The 26698-nt window shown below is 36.7% G+C and overlaps 1 protein-coding gene across 4 annotated transcripts in view; it reads right to left on the bottom strand.

Moving 5' to 3' along the window:
• Nucleotides 1-2025: 2025 nt before the first annotated feature.
• The window catches only part of CCDC138 (coiled-coil domain containing 138), a 32735-nt gene continuing 8062 nt past the window's right edge, over nucleotides 2026-26698 (bottom strand). For 2 of the 4 annotated variants that reach the window (XM_061377565.1, XM_061377568.1), the window contains 8 exons: nucleotides 24798-24875; nucleotides 24608-24718; nucleotides 23582-23746; nucleotides 22715-22831; nucleotides 21400-21592; nucleotides 16625-16801; nucleotides 4713-4851; nucleotides 3504-4154 (listed from right to left, as the gene is read on the bottom strand). In XM_061377565.1, coding sequence (XP_061233549.1) covers nucleotides 3983-4154; nucleotides 4713-4851; nucleotides 16625-16801; nucleotides 21400-21592; nucleotides 22715-22831; nucleotides 23582-23746; nucleotides 24608-24718; nucleotides 24798-24875 — 1152 coding nt within the window. In that variant the 3' untranslated portion in view covers nucleotides 3504-3982. Of the gene's footprint in view, nucleotides 2965-3503; nucleotides 4155-4712; nucleotides 4852-16624; nucleotides 16802-21399; nucleotides 21593-22714; nucleotides 22832-23581; nucleotides 23747-24607; nucleotides 24719-24797; nucleotides 24876-26698 lie in introns of those variants that run through there. The other 2 variants (XR_009729097.1, XM_061377567.1) reach the window with 2 other exon arrangements.

Here is a 26698-nt window from a genome sequence, read left to right as displayed (position 1 = left end):
AAAATTCAGTATATAATTAAAGGATCCAGTGTCATAACTCTGAATTATGAGCTTCTTTTAAACCTGGTCTGGTAAGTTAAATCATACATTTTAGACATTGATGCTGATCGTGAATAAAAGTTCATCAAAAATATGTTGCCTTCAGCATACTTTTACCTTCCAAGTTAATTTATCTGCTATAACATCCCATAATATATTGAATTTAGTTATATAACTTTAGAATGATGCCTGTTAAGGAGAACTAGAACCTAACTGTGAAATCCCACTTTAAGAGACACCCTTTATATGCTGGTGAAACTCACAGATATAAAGAAACAGAGCAAAACTGTGCAGACTGGCTAATATTAACTTGCTTTATTTAAATCTGTCAAGCTTCTGCAAATACAACTGTACCAACATCCCCAAATGCAACTGTCCACCCCGAACAATCATTCTTACAGATCTGCCAAATCTAGACTTTGTAGATAAGGCCTGAAACACTGTCTTGCCTGTTTATCCATAGGAAGCCTTTGATAAACAGTGAGGGGATGACAATTCTACAATAGATACATTTGTGACAAAAAAAAAAAAAAGGAAAATTAAATTATTTCTCTTCAGCTTTGGTAGCCTTTTGTGTGATGAAAACTACCCTAACACAAGCATATGCAATATTCTTGTTAACTTTCCCAATGGTCACTCTCACAGCTGTTCCAAAGACAGCAACACAAAATTATGGGTCAATTCTCTATCTTCTTTTAAAATGGCAGATTATGACTACCAGAAGCTTTCTTCATTTCATGCCAGTAATGGTATTTGATCACTTCTGGAGACTGATACGCAAGCAAGATTATAGCTAGTTTGAAGCTACACGTTCTGACTCATCAGCTGGCTGCTCCTAGGAACTGCGAGGGTCCCTGTCTTTCTTTTAAAAAACCACAAAAGACAGTAGGGAATGCAACTGATTTCCTCTGTTCCCCTTCCCCAGAGACTGCGAAGGTGCCTCAGAAGAACAACAGGATGGGAATGCTTGGGCAAGGCCAAAACATGGACTGGTGTGGACAATTGGGGTGGACTGGCCCACAGGACTGATGTTCAAGACAGTGCAACCAGCAGGTATGTACAAAATTTGATATACCAAATGTTTAGAAGCAGAAACACAGAAATAACTGTGATTTTGGTATAGTGTTTATCATAGCACATATTTCAACCTCCTAATGACGAAGGCAAGCCAGATTATCTACGCTTCTAACACAGACATCATAAGTTACTGTAGATAATCAATTACAAATTGAAACAGAATAGATCTAAAAATCTCCACTTCAGTTTATTATTTTTGATCATTTTAGTTTCATTTTTGGTAGACTGACATGTTACATTCCTTGAAGTCTCCAATCCTGAAAACATATTGTAAGACATTCTTTTCACTTTTATTTATAGTCTGCATGTATCATAAACCCATGCATGTTTAAAGATGCAATTCATAGAATCATATAATCATAGAATAGTTAGGGTTGGAAAGGACCTTAAGATCATCAAGTTCCAACCCCCCTGCCATGGGCAGGGACACCTCACACTAAACCATATTACCCAAGGCCTCGTCCAACCTGGCCTTGAACACTGCCAGGGATGGAGCATTCACAACCTCCATGGGCAGCCTATTCCAGTGCCCCACCACCCCAACAGGAAAGAATTTCCTTATTCAACACAAACTGAAAATCTGATAGCGAATAAAACCAATTCCAAATTCATCGTTTTGCCTTTCTAGATATTAGGAGGCTTCATAAATATTCCTGCCTTAACAAGGATTGATTAGTAATAGATTTTGGAAAAACCATGGCATAGTATATGTTCTTCAAATATCTTCACTGAAATATTTTATGACAGTGTACTAGGGAACTACTCTAAGTTGTCTGTCAACAACTGGCTTAAGAAAAAAAAATTCACTTCTACCATCACAAGTATAGCCTTCATATGACTCTACTAGAGTGTATTTGTGAGTCTCATTTTTTAACAAAGAATTACCCTGCATCAAAAATCACATGCATATTTTGGAACTTTACTAGAGCTTTTTTATTTATAGAAGTATCTATTCTTCAAAAGACACTTCATATTCATAATTAATTTATTTCTTTATTCCTGATACTTTTTGTTTACTGTTATATGAATGTTAAATCAAGAACTTCTATTTTTCTTTACAGCCCAGTTAAAATTTACCTAAGATCAAAATCATTTGTCTTATCCTTAATTAATCATCAATTTAATTGCATTAATATGTAACAGATTCAAAATTTTTTTTTGCATTTTAACAAACATTCTAGATCATAAAAATTTGATTGGTGATTCATCTTGTCAGACTGTAAATCCCACAGAAAAGAAAACAGAAGGGACCCATCGTAAAAGCTACATCATGCTCTTTTATTGAATTACCTTTGCAATTATTAGATGAACACACAGTGTTAAATTGGTACCACAAAAAAGGTTAGATTAACAAACCACAGTGATGAAGGCTGAAAGCCATAAGCACAATCAACATTCCTGGGAATGCAGGAAACCCAACAACTTTCTATAGATTTTTATTTATTTATTTTCTAGTATTTTTAATAACCAAGTGGATGGAGAAGCACATGAGGACTGGGAACACACTTCCTAAATAAGAGGGTTTTGTCTCCAGCCAAAGGTATAAGCAAGCTTTTGCACTTCAGGTAAATCTGACAAAATTCTGAAACGCCTGATGAAGAAATCCTATTCCAAAACATAACCAGCTGTCAGCAAAAGCTTTTAGCAATTATTTGTGTGATTTAAAAATTACCTAGAATTCATTTCCTGCCCAGAGAGTACACACTGCTTGTTCTCTCTTCTGGACATACATGGTGCCAAATGTCGTGTAGACTCCTTTCATAGGAAAGCTTGTCAGAAATGCAAGTCACATTGCTAGAAAAATATCTGCATTTAGAATTCAACTTCAAAGACTCAGTTCAAAGAGTTCTGGTAAAAAATACAAAGAAAAAGCAAGGGGAAAAAAAAAAGTATGGAACTGAGAAGTAAAGCACTCCGAAGTTTTATACTGCCAGTCTTAGTGAAAAACTAACATATAGCAGATCTTTAAATGTTAACCAGAGCCTCAATTTTACAATTAAAGAGTTTCAGTAATTACAGCACAAATCAGAAATCGGAGGACTAAGTTGAATTTTTAAGTAGTATCCCATTTCCTATGTGCAAGAACTTCTGAACACTGAACTGTGGCAGACGGAACGTGTATCCATTACATGCAGAAAAGAAATGTGGGTACGATGAGGACTGTATTGCAAGCTAATACAAAATATAGCAGAAATAATAAAATAAAGTATTTTACATTGGGGACTACTATTGCCAGGCATTTGAAGGAATGTTTTTATTTACATTTGCAGAGATATTACAACCCAAAGTGACACTAGAAATTCTTACAATGCAGGATAAAATACTGTTATATATACATATAAAAAATAAAAACCCCACTATGACACTCTGAAATAAAACAAAAAAATACTTCTCATTCAACACATCTAGTTACGTTAAATCATATTACAACTGTAGTTATAGCAAAAGATAATTTGATAAGATACTTGTCCGTTACTTATCAACCATAAAATAAATAAACGAATTTATAAAACTCTCTGAAGAGTCAAAGAAAACCAAGATTCATACCTGTAAGGAAAGGGTGGTATTCCTGATCTGCTGACTCAAGTGATCCAGTTCCTTAGGATACACGAATTGCTCAGATTAGAAGCATTATTTTAATTTCTTTCAATTAAGAAAGCCATTTTACATATTATGCCAATTTTCATTTTCCTTTTTATGAGTAAGGGAAATATTAATGAGAATCCACACAATACAGATTAACATACAGTACTGAGGTTCTGCTTAATTAATTTACACACAACAGTAAGAAAACCCCTCCAAATTTCAAGTAACATAGGCTGTTGGTAAAAGTTATACAGAACAAAAATTAGACTGAATGATAGTGCTAGTGACTTGTGCGTAAACCGGAGATAAGAGAGTTACTCCTTGACAATCCCAAATTTAACAGAATTGAGTTGAGGTTTATACAGAGAAAAACATGATCTGGGTTTGTAGTCCTGTGCAGTTCTTGGATCATTTGGTGAAGAGTAAACATTTCAAACATCTTCTTATTACTTCTGCAAAAGATTTTACATACAATAGTATCAATTTAAAATTGAGAGGTTTCATCTAAACATTAAAGATTCTACAGAAAATGGTATTTTTAATGAAGAAAAATGTGCATTACATTGGCATACAAGTCTTCTACATTGCGTATAATGTCTCTAAGCTGTAGGTTATAATTGCATGGTGAGAAAAATCTTGTCAAAAGTCACCAAAAAAATAGAATTTTACTTGAGTAAGTGAACATATAGTATAATCAAAGCTGATGGAAAGGCTATTACAGGGTTTCACACTCATGTGGAAAGTTTCTAAAAGCAACAAATGAAAAATGTTTAATTTTACTTTTAGTACCTTTCCAATGCAATTTATAGAATCACAGAATGGTTTGGGCTGGAAGCGACATTAAAGATCCAGTTCCAACCCCATCTGCTAACAGCGAACATCCAGCATTGTCTATGGTGGAGCAAATAAACAGCAAAACAGAGATGAGTTTTTGAAAAAGGAGAAAAATAAAAGGCTTTGAGTTTGCTGATCTAACAATAACTAACAGAATAATAGTAATAAAGAATTACTTTATTCTGGAGAGTTTTTGCAGTATCACACAGAGCTTTTCCAAAATCTGAGTATCTAGCTTAGAACTTCGAAGCAAAACAGAGCAAGTTCGGAAGAAGGATTCATTACTGCAGGCTTCCAGGAAAGGCTGTACAGAATCTGTAAAAGAAAACAATTAAAATCTATATTACACAGCTCAGTGCATGGAAAAGTAAAATAGCTGTTAGATACATTTAAAGGGCTTTAAGTGCCTCAATGTTGTGCAACTATTAGCAGCACGAAACAATTCAGTTTATGCTGAGCATGTGATGCAAAACTCAGGTAAAACTAGGAACTAAAAAATGTGAGTTCCATAGAGTTCTGACATTTCCAACCCTTGTATTAAAACAAGGCCTATTCCCTTGAGAACAAAGGAAAACAGGAAACAAAACACTTTTAAACTCAAATAAAAATTCTTATCTTGAACGTGCTTACTCAATGCTCATTTATCATGGTTATTTCCTTGTGATCATGTGAGGGGAACATTAAGCCGTGCAAAAAGACTCAGAAGGAAATACTTTAAGCTGCTGCAAATCACATGGAGAGGGACAGTACATGTAGAAGCTAATGTGATACCTGAGAGCCTTTCATTGTCAAAATACTGTCACTGTACTCTTTTTCAAGACAGGCAAAATAACACTTGAAAGGTAAAAGTAAGAGCTGGATAAGAACACTTCCATATATTTAAATACCAACAAAACTCCCTTAAAATAATGGATGAGTTTTTAAATCACATTGAACATTTCCCTTTATCCTACTCCTCAGAATCAAATCACTTCTGAAAAAGGTTAAATCTGTTCCTCTGTTATGTCATTCTCGCTTCTGATATTAATTTATAGTAAAAACAAAGAAAATAAGTAACAACTGATTATTTTTGTTAAAATGAATAGTCTTTCACATAGGATAGGGCATTTACATCAGCAGAATACACATTAGGAAAACATTTTAATGTTTGCATGTTAAAAATATTTTTTTATTTTGTATGTGTTATACTTAATAAGAAATTGCACTATGCAAGTTACAGCATAAACCAATAAACACCGACATTAAAAAATTCTTTGTACATGTGCTGAATACTGTAATTTATAAATAGGATGTCAAGATGCTTTTATCAGTACAGAGAGGACAGATGTATCTTTCGGTCAAAATTTTCCCTTTCCTTGGTGCAAGGATATACAAATTACTAAATATAAGTAGTAGCCTTGGAGTGAATTCAAGGTTTTAATTTATTTGAGGATGCTTACTGATACAAAATGAAAAGAAATGCCACAGAAAAGCTGTTCAGAATAGGGACCAAGAAAAAAAAAATCAACTTGGCAATTAAAGTGAGCTTGAGAGCCTAAACAACTAATTGTCAACAAGGACACAGTAATTCCTAGACCTTACTGTTAGGAAGAAGATCTTTCAAAACCTGTATTTTATGCTGCAGAAGGTATTATTTTTCAGGAACTGTGATATCAAAAACTTAGGGCTACCTGTCAGTAACAGCAAGCAGAAAATCCTTACATGGGTTCAGAGAGTGTGCTCCGTTAACTGATACACAACTGACATACACTCAAGAATCAGTGCTCTTTATTGAGCCACTGCTCTCTATAACAGAACTTTGAAGTATTAAGTACACACAGCAGTGTCTTAAACCTGGAAAAATAATTAACCCAGAAGTCACTTCTAGTATGATACTATCATGCCCTAGTAAGTCTAACTTGTTAAAATCCATAAGGTGACAAAAACTATAAACAGAAATGGCAAATACGCAAAGTACAATGAATACAATCCCAATATATCTTAACAGTACTTCATGTCAAAGCACTTCCATCACTTAAGAGTGAGGTAAACACTTCTATACCAGTACCAAGAAGTTATAACCTTCCCTGAAGCAAGAAAAACCTAGAACTACAAATTATGTTATCATAACTTTATAGAAATTATACGGGACTACAACTTCTAGAAATTCTTCTATAGCTTGCTAGGGCTCCTACAAATGACTGCCTATTTGCAAGAAACAGGAATGGTCCTATCTATTTGCATTGCACCACTAACGAAATCTGTTTTAACAACAAAAACTTTAAACAGTATCTCTTACTTACGAAAGGTGAGAAAAGTGTAAATAAATGTGTAAGAACACTGACATTCAAAACGTAAATTGAAAAGAAAGGTTTTTCTTCTTTCCATTGCCTGTTAAAATGCTTTAGAAACCTCTCATTTTACACAAGTTCTGAATTAGCTGAATTCTGATTCATGAGAGATCTGAAGGAAGTAAGTCTGTTGGGATGAAGAGGGCGGTCCTACAATTTATTCATATAAAACTCCTTAAATAGTCATAAAATGCTTTCACAGTCCTTTTCTGCAGGGGTAAACAAATACCATTTCAGCTGACCTGGAGAGTTCTTTGCTGCCTTGCTCTTACTGGCTCCTTAAAACTAATTCATTTAAAAATAATAACTAGAGAGAGGCTTAAGAATGTTTTGACTATGAAGTTTATGAACCAGTGTAAAATATATGCGGTAATTTTGAGACAGGATTTTTGCTACAAAACAGAAGAGCCAAAGTAGAAATAATTTTTAAAAGTTTGCAAAGTTCAATGATGTATCCTGGTTTCAGCTGTAACACTTATTTTTCTTCCTAGTAGCTGGTGCAGAGTTGTGTTTCAGCTTTAGTCTGGGAACAATGCTGGTAACACACTGATGTTTTAGTTTTTCCTAAGTAATGCTTACTCCAATCAAGGGACTTTTCAGCTTCATGCTCTGCCAGTGAGAAGGGGCACGGGAAGCTGGAAGGAAGCAGAGACAGGACACCTGACCTGAACTAACCAAAGGGGTATTCCATACCACAGCACATCATGCCCAGTATAGAAACAGGGGGAGTGCCCCAGAAGGCCCAGATCACTGCTCCGGTCAGCCTGGGTATAGGTTGGTGGGAGGGGGAGCAATGGCACTGTGCATCACTTGGGTTTTCTGAGCTTTCATTTCTTCTCTTGTTTCCTATTATTATTGTTGTTGTTAATGGTTTTCTTTCTTTTATCACTATATTTTACTTTATTTTAGTTATTAAACTGTTCTTATCTCTACCCATGGGGTTTACATTCTTTTGATTCTCCTCCCCATCCCACCCAGCTGCACGGCACTGAGTTACCGGCTGGGTTTAAAACATGACAATGAGAAAGCAAACTGATAAAGGCATACATTTAAAAGACACACATTCTGTACACTGTTTATATATTCCCTTCAGATAAGCTTTTGGAGAACATGTTCTGCATATAAGTTAAATGCATGTCTAGCTGATGAGGTAAAAGAATATAAGCTTTACATTTTAAATATTTTGGTGCATTTTAAAATATTCTAGATCTGCACAGATTTTTTTTTTTATTAACTATTTTAGAAAAACTAAATTGGAGTCCATCCTGACAGGACTTTGGCACAATTTAATCTGCAAAAGCCTCGCTGGTATCCTTAATAAAATTGCAGCCTGCCTTAGCTGCATTAGCTTAACTTGATTGGTAGGCTGCAATGAACAATAAGCAATTTATCAGTGTTGACAGAATTCATTTGAAATTTACCCTCAAAGTAATCAGTCACTCACAGCATAAAATCTCACCAGCTATAGTCAACTGGAAAATTCTGTTTTATACCAAAAGCTAAACCCCTCAGAAAATGAAGACAGTCCAGAATGCCAACTCTAAGTTCATGTTTTAACAAATTAACGATTACGATTTTGCATCATTTCTAATTGCATGAGGATCTGCCGGGATAATGGAGAACAGGTGACAGCAATGCAAGTGAATCACACACAACTGTCTGCTAGCATGGAAAAGTTAACTACAAATTATGCATCACAGCAGAAACACTTAAAAGGAAACAGTAATATCACATGTTGCTAATCACCAACTGTCTATAATACAGTCACCTGTATGACTTGAACCATTTGCTGAATTTAACTTTTTTTCGTATAATCAATAGCCAGGATGACCAAGTGCCACTGATTAAAGCACTGTGGAGATAGGGTGACATTCCATTCAGCACAAGGCACCTCAGATGCAGATGTTTACGTGGGTGACCCTGAATTAAGGGAGCCCAAGCAGCAGGGTCACCCAGTATGTGCTGACCTCAGTATGATCTGAATTACTCTTAAGTTTCCTACAGTATGCAAGATATTAATGCAGACATGAGACAGGACATATGGGAGACCAATATCATTCTCAAATGGCAGCTGAAGTTACATCCACCAAAAAAAAAAAAAAAGAAATCACAGGAGGAACCTCTGACTTGGAGGTCAGAAACTATCCTTATGGTAAGAAGGACAGTACGAAAAGTCAATGCAGGCTTCAGTAAGAAACAAAAAGTTCTCTCAGCCATATACGTAAAAAAAGGTAGCAAGGTCACCTCACTAACCAGACCCATTAGAGATAAGCCACGGGTACAGCACACCAATGTTTGAGATATGGTGTGCTAGCAAGGTCCTTTGGTCTACCATCTCAGGGGAAGCAAGTGATGGAGAACCATGTGTCAGCCAAGACACAAGGGTTGCTGATGAGTTATAAACTACACATCAATAGAAGTGCCCGGGAATGGTTATGTAGGAATTATGGCTTCCCTGCAAAAAGGTGGTGGGATCAATAGCTCAACCTAAGTGCACCTACACCAGTGCATGCAGCATGTGCAACAAATAGGAAGAGCTGGAAGCCATTGTGCAGCAGGAAAATTATGAAATAGCTGCCATGATGGAAACATGTTGGGATGACTCCCACAAGCAGAGTGCTGCAATGGGTGGTTATAAACTCTTCAGAAGAGATAGGCAAAGAAGGATAAGCCATGGGGTAGCCCTCTATGTTAGGGCTACCTCACACACAGGGCTAGAGCTTGATGATGGTGACAATGGGGTTGTGTAGTTTACGGCTAAGAATCAGGGGAAAGGACAAGACAGACATAATCGTGGGAGTCTGTTACAGACCACCCAACCAGGATAAAGAGGCAGATGAAATATTCTATAAGCAGGTGAGAGAAGCCTCACTGTCACTAACCCTTGTTCTCATAGGGGATTTCCACTTACCAGACGTCTCCCGGAAGTACAATACAGCAAACTGTCCAGGAGGTTCCTACAGTGTGGAAGAAAACCTGCTGACACAGCTGGTGAGGGGAGCCAATTATAGGAGGTGTCCCACTAGACCTGCTGTTTGTGTACAAAGAAGGACTTGTGGGTGATGTGATGGCTGGAGGCTGTCTTGGGCATAGAGAGCACAAAAAGATAGAATTTTCAATTCTTGGAGAAGTAAGGAGAGGGTCAGCAGAAATGCTGCCTTAGGCTTCCAGGGGGAAGGACTCTGGCCTTGTTGACAGAGTCGCAGCGGAGGCAGTCCTGAAGGACAAACGAGTCCAGGACAGCTGGACATTCTTCAGGAAAGGAAATCTCAAAGGCACAGCAGCAGGCTGTCACTGTTCCCATGTGCAGAAAGATGAGCCAGTGGGGAAGACTGGCATGGCTAAACAGAGAGCTGGGCCTGGAACTCAGGAAAAAAGAAGAGAGTTTATGACCCTTATAAGAAGGGGCAGGCCACTCAGGAGGACTAACAAGGATGTCATGAGATTATGTAGGGAGAAGATTACAAGAGACAAAACCCAACTAGAACTTAATCAGGTTGCTGCCATAAAAGGCAATCAAAAATGTTTCTATAAATATATTAGTAACAAAAACAGGGCTAAGGAAAATATTCATCCTTTATTGGATGTGGGAGGAAACATAGCGACATAGGTTAAGGAAAAGGCTGATGTACTTAATGCCTATTTTGTCTCAGTCTTTAATAGTCAGACCAGTTGCTCTCAGGGTACCCAGCCTCCTGAGCTGGAAGACAGGGAGCAGAATGAAGTCCCCGTAATCCAAGGGAAAATGTTCAGTGACTGCTACACCACTTAGACACACACAGTTATCTGGGGCCAGGTGGGATCCACCCAAGGGTACTGAGGGAGCTGGTGGAAGTGCTCACCAAGCCACTTTCCATTGTTAATCAGCAGTCCTGGCTGACCAAGTTGGTCCCAGCTAACTGGAGGTTAGCAAATGTGATGTCCATCTACCAGAAGGGCTAAAAGGAAGATATTGGGAACTCCAGGCCTGTCAGTCTGATCTCAGTGCTGAAAAAGGTTATGGAGCAGATCACCTTGAATGCCATCATAAGGCACGTAGAGGACAACACATATTATATTGGAGGAGACAGCAGTTAGTAAAAGGACTGAAAGGTGTGTGGCTTATGAAAGTGGCTAAAAGCAAAACAAAATACTTTGCCTTGGGAAGTGAATTTTAAATGCTGATTCTTTAATTGTGCTTATTTAATGTATTAATTAATGACTGTGGCATGGAAACAGGAGTAGTCAAATGAAATTCCATCTTGGAATTGCTCATTTAGGTAACAGGTATAGAATAAATGAAAACCAGAATTATCTTACTTGCTGGAATAGCAGAAGTGTAAAGACAATACACTAAGAAGCAACTAACACTTTTCCTGTAAAATCACTGATTAGAAACATGAGAGGATGAAAACTTTTGGTGTGCTGATTGAACTCGGTATGTCTGTGAGCAACCAACATATTCTAACCGTTAAAGACCGATTCTAATGAGAGGAAAACCCACCATTTTACAAGTAACCTAGGTAGCATTATAAATTGAAGCTATGCAGTATTATGGGTTATTTTGCTCAAGAAACTAGAAAAAGCCTAATGAACTACCAGAATTACTGAAGGAATCACAACTCTCTTACAGAGGACACATAAAGGAACTTTGTTCTAACGCCTTTTCCGTCAGATCTTGTCTGCCTTGTTTCCTCTGCTCTTGTATCTCCACACCTGTAATAACCAGTTCAGAACTAAGCACAGTATTTCAAAGTCAGTGACAAAGTCTAATAAGGAAGACTTTGCATAAATAAATGTAACCTGGCATAACCTGTGATTGTGTAAGCTCAAATTGCAGGTAAGCGTGTAAATAATGTCCAAACTCTGACAATGCACAGATGTTACTCAAACCGCAACAACTGTACTATCTACTAAAAAAGAAAAAAGAGGCTTTATGAAATTATTTCAATTAAGACGTTGCTCTAAATTCACTTTGAAAAGTCAGCTACTAAGTGTAGTAGTTCTGCTAGTCAAATACAAAATAAAAACAACAAAAATGTGTACAAACTTTTGGTGTATTTGCTTGCTTTCAGCAAATATATAGGTCGGTCCTAACATTATCACAGGCTGTATGTAACAGATGTATTAATAGAGATATTTATCTGTGGTTAAAATATTAAACAGACATCTATTAATCCAACATAATTGCTCACTGTTTTCAGAAGAATGAGTAAAAATATTACAAAGGTAAGACAGGATAATAGAGGAAGGATTTCCTTTTAAATGGCTTGTATTTCAATGCTTATCCCACATAAGCTGTAAATAATTTCATTTGCTCTAGCTTCAAACACAGTTCCTCAGGATAATTTCACATCTGCCTTTCACACAGGTGAGGGGGAATCCTACCTTAGTACGGCTATTTACAGAATTGACATTTTTACCCTTTCAGTACTGCAGAATAAGCTCATTTGAAAAGTTTCAATCCTGCAAAGTAACCAGTAAAGATAATATGCTGAAAAACACATTTAAGTTTTAATCTGTTTAAGCATACAGGCATTTTTTTACTTCATTCCTTCACTGCTTGTAGTCTTTAAAGTCCCAAAATGTGAAGACTCCAGGGGGGAAAAAAAAAAAAGGAAGAGTAGGTTTGGGTTTCCCTAATAGATTCCAACCACTGATTTTTACAAGCACTTGATCAGTGTGAACTGTAGAATACCTAGCATTAGTCATGGAAGCATCTCAACATGAAGCAAGAGAAGAGAGTGTCCATATATGCAGTCCACATTAAAAGATTCGTAGCATCATAGAATGGTTTGGGTTGGAAGGGACCTGAAATTCAATTTACAAGAAAGTAATTACAATTTCTTGCTATGGAGACATTTTTTTTATCTCCACTGTCTTAACTCCCCTGTAAAAAGAGTAAATCTGGACAAAGACTTGGCTATCCATACCAATAATATTTTCTTCTAAAAAAAAATTAAAAGTAAGGTTCAGTTAATGTTTAAATACAGGTCACTTCCGCAGTTACTAAAACTCTTAAGCAATGTTAATATGGTTAAGAAATCATACTTAAGCCCTATGAGAATACATCTTAGAGTGAATATGAGTCATTTAGAGATTTTTTTTCCAATATGCACTTGTGTATTTGTAAATAAGCACACACTAATGCAAAATATTCTCTCTGTAAAACAGAAGTAAGCTTGAAGACAAAGTAAACATAAGGTTTATTTAAAGCAAAGCCCAGTGTTTTATAATGTCTAATGAGCAAGTTTTGATTTCCTTGAATGAACATAAGGTTGGGAAAGGGGAATGTACTAATCTACATGATCGAAGTTAGCCAGTAGGAATTTAAGACACACAGTCTTTGTGCAAAAGTGCAAAGGGTGAAACTGAGGAAGGCAGTTCTGTGCTTGATATCAAATTTGAGATAGCGGATCTCAAATCAAGCATGAATCAGACCACAGCTCAACAGAGGTATTTGTGATAGGTGACTATAAATTCGCTATATCCTTTGGAACCCTTTTAAGTGATTCACAGGTAAAAAAACGCACAGGAAGCTGCATAAGAAGCGAGATGACAGGAACAACAGTATTCAACAAGACTGCATATGACACATATTCAACTACAGGGTGATTTAAAACTAATGATGTGGTGTTCTTCAACACCCACAGAGCAAATTTTCTTGCTGAGGTCATGCTATTTATTACTAGCTTTTTCCAGAAAATGTTTCATGTCTGGCATCCAGGAATTCTCTTGAACAGAGTACTGCAACTACTGTCCTAGAAACAAGATCTGTTGATAAAAGAAATCTGTAGTCTTGGGAAGAGAACTCGGTATGGGAAGAGAACTTGGGTATGAAGATACTCTGGAAGCCACTGGTGTCATACTGTAAAAATTTGGATGATTTAAAGGAAATAGTAATTTATTTATTAAATTAATTTCAACAGTAATTTAAGTGGGAAATTGTAAGAGTTTTGTTAAGCAATAAATACATTATAAGCCTTTTGACTTAACTGAAACATATCGGTATTTAGCAGCTAATACATTTTGCTCCCAAAATTTCAAAGGCAGTCAAAGCACTACATTTGTGGAGATCTATCACCAGCACATTCAGAGTTTACCAAGAAACTAAATCTATTTTCTGTGACAGTACTATCAGAGATAGTTTTGTTCTTACTTCTACCTTCAGACAGGTTCATAGCTTAAAGATGGGACTAAAAACCAAACATCATGGCTTGGTAGCCTACTTTCCTTAACTAAGGTAAGAAAATCTTTGGTACCAAAATCTTTCATCCTTGTTGAAAGTGGAGGAATGTATCTCTTCGTCTTTTACTCAATGGGATGAAAGAAAGCTGTCTTTACAGACCACTCATTTGTTTCAAAGATGAAAAGAAAGATCAAGCTGAATCTAACGGCACTCATCTCAAGCCCCAGATTCAAGCAAAATACCACCACCATTAAAAATACCCTGAAGGACTTGCTACCTTGGTTCTGCTTTTAATCAGCCAATCTTTCCAGCAAAGGAAAGATAGGCATCCTTCAAAAAACAAACATGGATTGAAATCCCAGTAATTGATATGGAGAGCCAGAAAAGAGACTGAAAACAATAAACCTGAACTGGCATTCATCCCATCTTACCATGAAAAAGAAATAATGGTAGACAGCTACAGTGAAAATATAGCTAAACTGCTGCTTCAGTGCTGTGCTTCACTTGTGTCAGCTACTGGAAAAGACATTTAAAATAGAAGGCTTAAGTTCAAATGGACCAACTCATGCACCATTATGGACATTTTTAGGTAAAAATATTAGCAGGATGTAGTAAGAGAAAAGGGATAAGATACCTTTGTTGGGCTGATTTTCTATTGTCAGGTTCATAACAAGCTCTTAACTCTTCCAAATGTGGAATTTAAAATCAACCTATTGCTTCCACTGAAGATAGACTAAAACCAACTAGATTTCAATTTAGGTCACTGAGCTCATGTGAAGGAAAAGCATCACTCCAGCATGCAAAAGGCATGAAATAAACCATAAATTATTTAAAATTATATTTTGTATCCTAAGAATTATCTACAACTCAATTTCAGCTAATATTCAGGTAATATTTTTGAGCAAATATTTGATTGCGTATCTTACATAACAAAAAAATGAGAGCCTAGACTTTGCCTCCTTTTGGTCAGATGCTGTCTTCTGGGGTAATAATATTGCATATTTTAGTATATGGCCAACTACCTCCAACTTTATATTTAATGCTGCACACCAATACAGCATTAAAATCATAAGTTCCTGTTTTAATCTAACACAGTGAGCTCTCTGAATATTCAGTGCCACCTTCTAGTTTGTTTTTTAATGACTTTTTAATAGAACACTTATATAGGAATGAAACAACAACAACACTACTTCTCACTGCTAACAATTTCTTGCAACACACTATGCAATGGAAAACAGCAGAACATGCCTGTAACTATTGTATTGGCTTATTGGCTATTTATTCTACTAAAGAGATAAGGCTCTGCATAAGGCATTATACTCAGTTACTGAGAAATAAATTCTCAATCAAATGTCAATTGAATTAAACATTACTCCCCCCTTCCCTGATTTCACATATAATACGTCTTCTCTGAGAAGCAACAAGGCAAAATGTGAGTCACAGTGTATCTCCATTATTCTTCCAACTTCAGGCATTTAGTATATCACAACAACTACTGCTAGGTAACAGAAAATGTATTGTTATTTATTGGCATTACCCAAAGTAATATCAGACACCATCCACCTTGCTCAGCTTACTTTTGTGCATACAACTACCTCTTTCCTAGTCACTTTACCAATCATAGTTATGACTATTAGGAAGAATACTTCAGTGTAAGACCACACTAACTACATGTCTGAAAAAGAGACTGCAAGGAAGATTAAAACTTTAGTTTAATATTTCTGCCACTCACATCAGTACAAAATGGCTTTTTAACTCAATCCTGTTCCATCCCAAGTCAAACATGCTTGCTATTTTTGCCACTACAATGCCTGGTAACAAAATACTTCCAAAATAACAACATACATTTCAAAAATAGCAGCAGCCCCTTCTGCTTTTCTGTTCTAGAAGACAGTGAGTAATTCTTATCTTAAAAAAAACGCTACCCAAACCAGTCAGAAGGTTTATTCAGCATGGCACTGGAATGCCTCACTACCTTCATGTGTTCATCCAGTTGTTTATCAACTGATTCTTAGCCTGTATCACTTGGAAAAGTGCTGTGCAAACGAGATTATAAAACCTTTACAGGGTGACAGCACAGTAAAATTCAGCAAAATATGACCATCTCTTTCAAAAAGGCCATTTCCAATTATCAGAAACTGAAAAATGATTGGGATGAGCTGTTCCTCAAACTAGAAAAATAAATTAAATAAAGCCTATTTTTTATCTCCACCTGCTGGCAGGTTTTCATGATATGGCTTCCTTGGCACAGCCTGACTTCAAAGAAAAACATCTGCAAGGTAATTCAGTGGAATAAATGGAAAAGCCAACCTAAAAATAGCAATGAAAAATTTCACATCAATAAATAGAAAGCAACCAGGACAAAATATAAAGCATAGGAACTTGGAGGGAAAAGACATGACAACTCAGAGAAAGACAATTAAGAAACATACCTTATGTCTCTGATGAATTTACATGATACAAACAAATTCTAATGCTAGGTTAGAATATGTACACAGAAGAATTCTTCTATTTTTCACATTGTATTTCTGCTTACCTTACCTGTTCTCATAATGATTTTATTTTATTTTTATTAATTATCCAAATTTACCAGATTCCATGGTCATCTGAAGTAATCCATCAAGAGCAATGGAAAGCAGACCTCTACTGGATGCTTTTAGGTGACTTAATATAACAGGCACACACTGGTATTCCAAAAATAAGGCCTTCCCTTCACCTGTCTTCAAGTCTGTTCGAAGGGAATCAAATGCCTGAGCCAGGTAATCCACTGTAAGACATCAGAATAAAGGCAATAAAACTTCTATAATATAGCACCATTAAGCAATATGTGAACAACTATCCTGAGAGTTACTGTTTCAGTAACTCTTGGCAAGTTAAATGGCTGAAAATATTAAATTTTATTTTTATTTAAAGACATCATCTGCTTGTTTTTATTCCCTAACATTTTATTGTAAGTGAGGAAAAAGACAATCTACAACTCGTATGTTGAAGAAAAATACACTTACAAATTGCGTAAGAGAAAACTACAAACTTGCGTAGTTTGAGACAATGTTAGTTTCAACATCTGTGAAACTCCTATTAAAAGGAGTTAAGGGCTGATTTGTCTGAAGAATAGCGATTAATTTCATAGATCATATAATGCTTAGGGTTGGAAAGGACCTTAAGATCATCCAGTTCCAAACCCCTTGCCATGGGCAGGGATGCCTCACATTAGACCATGCTGCCAAGAGCAACTACTCCGATTCCTTCCTATAAAAGCTGTAGTTTAGGCTTCAGTGCACACATCTTATACACCCCTCCACTCTGGAGTGCACTAAATTATATGCGGAATGTAGATTAAGTGAACCAATCCAATTTTCTTAATTTCCTGATGTTAGATATTTCTTAGTATCTTGGAACAGCATTGATGATCTGGAGTGCAGAAAATTAAGTAGAAGGGAACAATGTATTCTGTAGCAAAAGCTTAACTACAGTGCCATCTGCTGGACGGAAGGGGAAGGAAATGGGATCTATGTTCAAAACCAATGTGTTACTTTATCACTAGATCATTAGTGCCATGTGCCATGTAGTCACAGTGATCAAAATTCATACAGAGTGATATTCGACATATGTTTAACAATGAAACTTATTTTCCATGTTATAGAAGATAGCAGTAAAAAGCAACCATGAGAAACTAAACTAATTCATTCTAATCAAGAGCATTCATCTGCTTAAGTCTCTGCAATAACTATTTTTTGTCTTGCAATTCTTTTTTATCATTTTCATCGAACATTTCTAGAAATGTGAGTCCCAATTTAAGAGTAATTACCATGGTTCACCAAAATATCTTGACTGAAATAGTTTTCTCTGACAGCTGAAATACTGCATTTTTTTCATTAATGATGTCAAGGGTGGATTTCCACCATGTTTATATTTGGTATTTACTGTAGAGACTCACAATACAAATACTGCACAGGTCAGTTAAGCATAAAGGCATACTCATCTGCTCAACCATCTAATCCAGAAGTATGACTTCTACGAACAAGAACACTGCTCATTACCTATGGATTTAAAATTCTTGGCACCCCTGTTTAGTGTCACCCACTATGCCACAGATGGAAGCAATTTTGTGGTGTAGATCTCTGCTGTCTAAAAAATGGCCCAAAATTCATAACATATTTCATGCAAGAGACTGAAAAAACGATCAGATGCCAAAGTAGGCATTGGATTTTGACATTCTGGCATGGTTTTCAAGGATTACCTTGAAAATTCACACCTCTGTAACCTGTCTCAATTTCTTTGACTAGCAGAGGGGGATATGTTAGTAGTAACAACATTTTAAAATAGAAACCATTCTGATTAAAAGATATTGCAAAAATAGAACCAATGAATAATTTAAGTTGGAATCTAGTCCAACCCTCCTGCCCAAACTAGGACCGTCTCTGAAGTTAGGTCAGTTTGCTCAGCCGTAACCCCACTTAAACTACTTGCTATCAAAATGTCTTTGAAAAGGGAAAAATAAGTGGTTAGCATCATAAACAGTTGGATAAAGGTTATAGATACATTAATTCTTATGCTATCCCTATAAAGCTTACTCTTGCAGAAAATCCCAGTTATGCAGCACCACAGTACTCCTAAGTAGCTCCAGGTAGACAATAATCACCTCTTGCACCTGCTTTTGATGGCATATAATTAGAGTTTTCTGCCTGACTTCCATAAAAGGATCTGCAACACCTTGCTTCCTATTTCCTTTGAACAGGAAAAGGCTTCCTAACTGAAGGCAGCAGTTAACAAGTCAGCTGACAGAACAGTTACTCTATTATTTGAGATACATTTTCCACAGCTTTTTCTCACACTGTCCTGACACAAGCTGACTCTTGCTAACTCATTATGTCACTTTGAAACCTTTACCTTCTCCCTCTCCCATGAAGCAAGGAAGACCCAAACTTCCTGTTTTATTGCCAACAGAAAATTATGTAAGTTCTAAGTAGAGAATCCTACTTTAATATTATACTCATCTGAGAATGTGAAAAGTGGGAGGATCCTGGGAACAAAGTGGAAAAACAAACCCCCACAGTGAAAGGAGTTGTACGCCCTGTGATCCCCAACCCCCCAGTACTTTTTAATTAATAAAAGGCAGAAGTGTGAGCTGAAAATGATGTAGCTGTTTCAGATAGAATAATCCTCTAACAGGCACTGAAGGCTGTTTGGACTATATTTCTTACAAAGATATCTGTTGGGTTTTTTTCCCCTCAAAGATATAAATGTACAAAAAAATCAAGTGTTTATATACAGTCAGAAGCTCAACTTGACAATATATGACAATTATACTGCAGTTAGCATTGAGAGGGGACTTATCAACTCTGCTGCTTTTATGCTGATGACTCTTTTTGCACAGGTGAACAGAACTGTTTTATAGCAATCATTTAAGCCATTATTGAATTGAAAAAAAGACATCAAAACAGAAAAATAATAGAAGAAGTCAAAGTAAGACATTCTTTGGGATTACTCATCAAATCTGCAGATTTAAGAATTAAGAACCTTCAAGCATAATTCAGATTATGTACTAGTGCTAAAGTTTTTTAAGAAGTCGTATATAAATCAGAAATAGGGAGGAATGTGTAAATGATCAAAGTTAATCTATCAGTTATTAAAAGATCTCTGTAAGTCATATTGATTTAAGGTCTTTCTTCTCTGGGTTCTGACAGAGAAGTATATACTAATCTCTATGTCAAAAGGATAAGGAAGGAAAGCATTAAAAACCTGAGTTTGTGCCTCCTCTCATAATGTGCTCAACATTTAGAGCTCACAAGAAACGTTCAATTTTTGTCATCATCTTAACAAAAATCTTTAAGTCTTTTCAGACAGCATCTGTTTTCAAAGAAGGCCCCACTGACAAAATTTCCTACAGCATTTTAAAAACTGCACAAGCAGAGTAACCTGTCATGACCTGAAGAAGACACTCTTTTCAAAACTGTGTTATCTCCTGACCTTGTTTGCTTTCGCCTTGTTAACAAACTATTACATTACTATGCTACATCAAAATAGGAATTTTGGAATAATTTGGATAAAAAGGCCATTTGACAGTCTGGCTTTGAAGTCTAAAACATTTTAATGTAAACAGAACATGGTGCCCTTGGAAATGAGTCTATTTAACAGTGAAATCTGAAAGGACAATTGCATCAAGAACTGACAGTTAGAGTAGCAGTTTTCAATATAGATAATATTTTATGGATAGCCATTTGCAGTGCCAGACTTGGTAGAAGAAGAGGGGAACAGCAGATAGGTAAGGGCTGGAGTTTGGACTGTATACTAAACTAGACCAAAGGACAAAGCAATTTCAGGACGTATAGAATCATAGAATAGTAAGGGTTGGAAAGGACCTAAAGATCATCTAGTTCCAATCCCCCTGCCATGGGCAGGGACACCTCGCTCTAAACCATATCACGCAAGGCCTTGTCCAACCTGGTCTTGAACACTGCCAGGGATGAAGCATTCACAACTTCCCTTGGGCAAACTATTCCAGTGCCTCACCACCCTAACAGGAAAGAATTTCCTCCTTATATCCAATCTAAACTTCCCCTGTTTAAGTTTTAACCCATTACCCCTTGTCCTGTCACTACAGTCCCTAATGAAGAGTCCCTTCCCATCCTCCCTATAGGCCCCCTTCAGATGCTGGAAGGCTGCTATGAGGTCTCCATGCAGCCTTCTCTTCTCCAGGCTGAACAGCCCCAACTTTCTCAGCCTATCTTCATATGGGAGGTGCTCCAGTCCCCTGATCATCCTTGTGGCCCTCCTCTGGACTTGTTCCAACAGTTCCATGTCCTTTTTATGTTCTATCACACACAATTCGATTCAACAACTACCATCCACTACATGAGTGGCTTTCTCTGTGTCATTAAAGATACATAAGAAATACCTATGAACATGCAATTTATCTATAAAGATAACTAATATGTCAGAAAATAAACACTTGGCACTGCAGATGATCAGCCTTTCAGGGATAGGTAAACAACTGTGCAAAATCCACTATTTAGTTTATGGAAGAGCAACTAGCTTTGTGATTCAATGCAACAAAGATCTTGGTAAACCAATTGCTGCTGCAGTGACAGTTTTATAGAATTACCAGCATGTCTTTTCCCCTTCTTCAGGAATGTTGATTTGTCTGACAGGAAGTTGTTGTATTAAAAGGAACGTGCAAATTCCAACGTTAAATGATTAATAGCAAGATTCATACTTGTTTCCAATATATTTTGCTTTGCAAACTAGTAAAACTCAAGTAAACCCACTTTTCACTAATAGAGCATAGTAGACTCTACAGTATAACCAAAATGGTTTTTGTCCAGGCACATGACTAAAATAAACATTTAAAAAAATAGAACTTACCTTGTGTCACTGTTTTAAGCACAATTAAAGTTGAGAGAAATCTCAAAGGCATACAGGAGCTCTTAAAAAAAGCTGCCAATTTTGATTTACTCTCTGTAGACTGCTCAGAAGAACTATCTGGGTTTCCCTTAACTACTATGCCTTTGAAAATATCTTCACCAAGTCTCCTCATTGTTGATGTCATTGCTGCATGCTGTTTCAAAAAATGCAGAGTTAGAGTAACCACTAAAACACATTAAAATACTGTGTACTATATAGAGATACATGTTTCCCTAATGATTAAATATTAGGTAGCAAATTGTTTGACCATGTGTTGGGATATAATCTGTACAGAATATACTACTTCGTGTTACAAAAGCAGCTGAACAACATTATCACTGTATCATATCAACACGTACTTCATAATGAGACTAGTTAATGAGGGCCCCTGACACACTGATATTATTTAAGTTGCCTCTGGTTCGAGAATAAGCTCATCTTCAGCCAACTCTATTTTATAAGGCTGCCTCAAATCATACTCTTTAAAAGCATTTACAGAATCATGGTCTAATCATGAAACTTAAGAACACTCCGCAGCTCGGCTCTATTAGCCTTTTCATCATAAACTATACAGAAATATTACTTCAGAATCAAACATCACAATATGCTATTTTAAAACACAGTTTCTTATTAGCAATAAAATCAACAGCTCATTATTCTACTAAATTTAAACTCAAGATATTTACAAGATTTCCTACCTTTGCTTTAGCAAAAGCACTACCGAAAGCATTGTGCATTATACTGAGTCTCTACAATATATCTACTGTCTTTTCCTTTATTATACTGCTAGATCTTTTCTCACAGCAGTCTAGTCAGAGAATAAGGAGTGCCGAGAGGTTAGACATTGAACAGAGAGCATGAAAATCGAAATTACTTCCCGGCTTTGTCACACACTTACTCCATCACTTTCCACAAATCCCATGCATAAAGCGAACCTGAAAAGTCTTTTCTAATGCAGAAGTTTTGTAAATACATATGTAAAAATAGAATTTCTGAGATGCTTAGACACCACTTAAGAGATCAACTACTTAAGAAAATTCTGTTTAGTTACAGAATGCAAAATCTAAAATCAGCCTGAAAACGAATTTTTCACTTGCCATCTATCTGTGGCAAACACTGTCAATTTATGCTTTGTAAAGACAGCACAGGTTTTACATATATACTACCTGAAAGCATCCAACTTTCATATGTACTTAAAACAAAAACTCTATTAATATCTTCTATGAATTTAAGTTAAAAAAATCCCAACATACTGCAAGAGAACTATTTATCTTACCTGAACACCAGTGTCTAACTGTCTTATAGACCAGTAAATAAATTTAATTACAGGCATGTGTAGTTTGGAATTCACAAATGGCATCCACTGGAGTTGCTCAGTAGCTAGAGGCAGAAGCTGCAGAAATATACAGAAGTAAAACTACATGAAGTATATGAAACTAATGTATAAGTGAAAAACAAACAGAACTCACAACTGTCTCTTGGAGTTGAACAGGTTACATATGCAAATACTCACTGGGCAGATCCAGTACACGTAAAAGAATTGCACACAACCAAGAGATTTCAAATTTTACAGAGGTTTACATGCAAAAGTAAAAAAAAAAAGTTTATATGCTCAATCTTGGTAAATCCAAACTCAATGGTTATAAAAGTAACATAATTAAGAAAAAAACAGTAAAAGATTTTCCAAACACCATACTGATTTCCAAACCTTGGTATCCCCAGAAAGAAAACAATAAAAGTGTTAAAAGTATAGCATAGTATCACCATTTATCAGTTGTAAATTGAAACTTCAATATCTAATATAGGCATCAAAATATTTTAAATTAGACTTCTTCATCTTCGGAAAAAGAAATTACGTCCACACAAAACACATGACATTATCAACTCACAGAAGTGACTTGAAATAAACCACTGAAACTTAAGTTGAGACTGAATAAAAAATGATCTGTATGCTTTACAAATGCCAAATTATCTTACATCACACTGCCAGAATTAATACTGACTTAGTAACAGTGATTTTCTTTTAATCAGTGTATCGAAAGCATGTATAAAACAGGCTGACCTGTTATATTCTCAGAATCATGTAAAAAAACCCTACAAATCTGAAAACATTAACACAAGCAAACAATCTAAACCCCTTTACCTTCATACATCTTTCCTGGGTGCAGGTCTTTTTTGAGGTCTCGATAGCCAGAGGTTTAGAACTGTCCCCTCTTTCTTCATGTATTTTTATTTTGCTGAGATGCTGGTCTGAGATCCAATCCATAAGAAAAGTTAGGAGCTCATAAACTTGTGAATTTGTTGGTAGCTGTAATACATATATGCCATCAGATATTTCAGCTTTTAAGTTAATGATTTTTCTAAGCAAAAGCAGTAACAGACTGAAACATATCAGTATATTAGTTCTGAGATATTATGCATAATTTAAAGGATGATGAGCCTGATAAAATATAGGAGATAAGTTACTGTATTCAGAACCTGTGAAAACATTATATTAAAAGAAAAAGTGATCTCAAACAGGCCACCTGTGCTCTGTTGGACCTTGAGAAGCCTGTATGTTATTAATACAACCTGTAACTTACTATTACCTCTGGGAAAGGTAAACAGATGTGCATAGACGAGTCAGACACTGTATCAGAGACCCTGTGCTGTACTGCACAGATCAATCAGTTGCATAGTTTATCCTGTGCTTGGACACAAATAAAGTAATAGTAGTAATAATTTTTGGCTTAGAAAATGAAAATTATTTATCTGATACTTCAGACTGAGTACTTTTTAGCTGGTGTTATTCATAAGAACAGTGCTGTAGTGTATCAGTAACCACAATGAGTTTAAGATTTGCTTTGACACATTAGAAGAAACCAGTGTAAGCACGTTATAATTTTAATTGCCAGATGAAAGATAACATGACAGGAAGAGGAAAACATGCCATATAAATAAATATATATGTATTAGTATATACAAACACAATATAAAATCCAACAGCAACAAGCTTAATTCTTTAACTGGCTTGTTTTGCCCAAATATAAACTGTATCTTTTCTTACTGTAACTAATTCACTCATGAACTAAAATTGGCAGTTACATTTTCTGATTTCTAGCAGATGCACAGAGAATGTTCCACTACATAATATTTTTCGAATGAATCTTTCATTTTGACCAGTTCTCACCTTAGCATTTTTCGATGTTACCATCACTTTTTCCTGCTTGACAGGTTTACTTTGTTGCACCACTTGACAGATATTCTTAGACTTCTGTACTGTTAACAATTCATGCTTCCTCTACAACAAAATGTAACAATGAGTTTTATTTAACTTGTCACCTATAAAGAAAGCAGGTACATGTAAAAATAAACCTTACTTGCAGATTCTCTAAACGAGCTTGTACTTTTCTTGCTTGACCTTCCAACTTCTTGTTCAGCTCAGTTACATCACTTAACTGAAAGAATCAGAAAATATTTAAGTATCTGTAAATTCAAAACTCATTTCTTGATTTCATTATCGCACTGAAATAATTCGATATTGTTGCTGAGCACCTACATCATTTCAGTTCAAGTTCTTTCTTCTGAGCATATGAAGCGATAGAAACAAAATAATCATCCAACTCCTCAACAAGTCATAGAATCACAGGTGGTTGAGGTTGGCAGACACCTCTGAATGTCGTGGTCCAACGCCCCTCCTCAAGCAGGGGCACCTAGAGCCTGTTGCCTAGGATCATGTACAGCTGGGAGGCTCCACCACCTTTCTGCACAACCTGTTCCAGGATAAATAAGACACTAGCACTTTGATGGTTTGCAGCCAAACCTTTCAATTTGCAGGGGAAGAATAGGCACTAAAATGCCACTCAGGATATAGAGGTACTATACATTTCATTACTTTTCATGAAGAAGTGACTTTGAAAATGGAGAGCACTTTTCAAAAATGGTCTTGTTAATGAGGTGATAGCTTTCTTCTCTGCAAAATGAAACAGTTACTGACCATGCTAAACCAGTTTGCTCCACAAGAAAAGATGAAGGAAACTGTAAGCTATTCAAATATACGAAACATGCTCTATGTATACAACAAGTAGCATGATTATCACAGAATCAATCAATCACAGAATCAACTAAGTTGAAAAACACCTTTAAGATCATCGAGTGCAACCATTACCCCAGAACTGACTAAACCAATAAACCACCACTAAACAATGTCACTAAGGGCAAACTGATCTCTCCGCATGGATGCCTCTCACTATCTCCACTCACAGCCACCCCTCATCTGTGCCCCACAGTGGCCCACACTGCACTGCTGCTGCACCAACCCCTCACGGTCACCCTTTATATCTCCCTTCATGGTCAACCCTCAGGCTTCATGGCTGCCTGTGCTCTTCCCTTATGACCTCCCTCATGACTACCCCCATCACAATCTCCACACAGCCTCTCTTCCCCTCACAACATCCCCTTCACTCCTCATGACTGCTCCTGCTCTCCCCTCACGATCTCCAATCATGGCCAACCCTGCTCTCCCCTCATGATCTCCCCTCATGGCCACCCCTACTCTCCCCTCACACTCGTCCCTCATGGCCACCTCTCTTCTATCCTCATGATCTTCCCTCACGGCTGTCCCTGCTCTCCTCTTATGATCATCCCTCATGGCCACCCCTTGCTCTCTCCTCATGATTTTCCATCACAGGCTTTCCTCTTCTCCCTCACAATGTCCCCTTCACTTCTTGTGACTAATCCTCTTCTGCCGGCATGGCTATCTCTGCTTTCTCATCATGAACTCCCCTAATGGCCGCTCCTCTTCTCCCCTCATGATGTCCCCTCACTCCTTATGGCCTTCTTTCCCTTCATGATCTCCCCTCACAGCTGCCCCTGCTCTCCCCTCGTGGCCATTCATGCTGCCCCCTCACTGTCACCCCTCCTCTTCTCTCATAATCTTCCCTTATGGCCACCCCTCTTCTCCCTCTGCCTCTAGAGGTCCTGGCTGTGATTAAGTGGCCACAAAGCTGGAGGTATTTCTTCCTGTGATCTTTGAACAACAATGCTTCATTTGCACTTTCCAAATCAGAATGAAATGAAAAATTTCAGTTTCAAAAGCTAACCCCTTTCCTTTACTGGCAATAAAGAAGAAATGGGAACATTTGCCTAACCTCTTCTGTATTGTTCATTATTTTACACCAATGTATCACTAGATTTCTCTTCTCCTTCATAAACCCTCTACAGTCTTTTAAACTGTGCTTCTTCTCCTAGCTTTTGTTATTTTCATGCCTGGTTTGGGTTG

The sequence above is a fragment of the Neopsephotus bourkii genome, unplaced genomic scaffold (genome assembly GCF_033783945.1).
Source record: "Neopsephotus bourkii isolate Nb327-2 ecotype Australia unplaced genomic scaffold, CSIRO-AGI_Nbou_v1 NB_1760, whole genome shotgun sequence".
Classification (NCBI taxonomy): Eukaryota; Metazoa; Chordata; class Aves; order Psittaciformes; family Psittacidae; genus Neopsephotus; species Neopsephotus bourkii.
The sequence above is the reverse complement of the archived record's forward strand: the minus strand, read 5'-3'. Positions and strand labels throughout refer to the sequence as shown.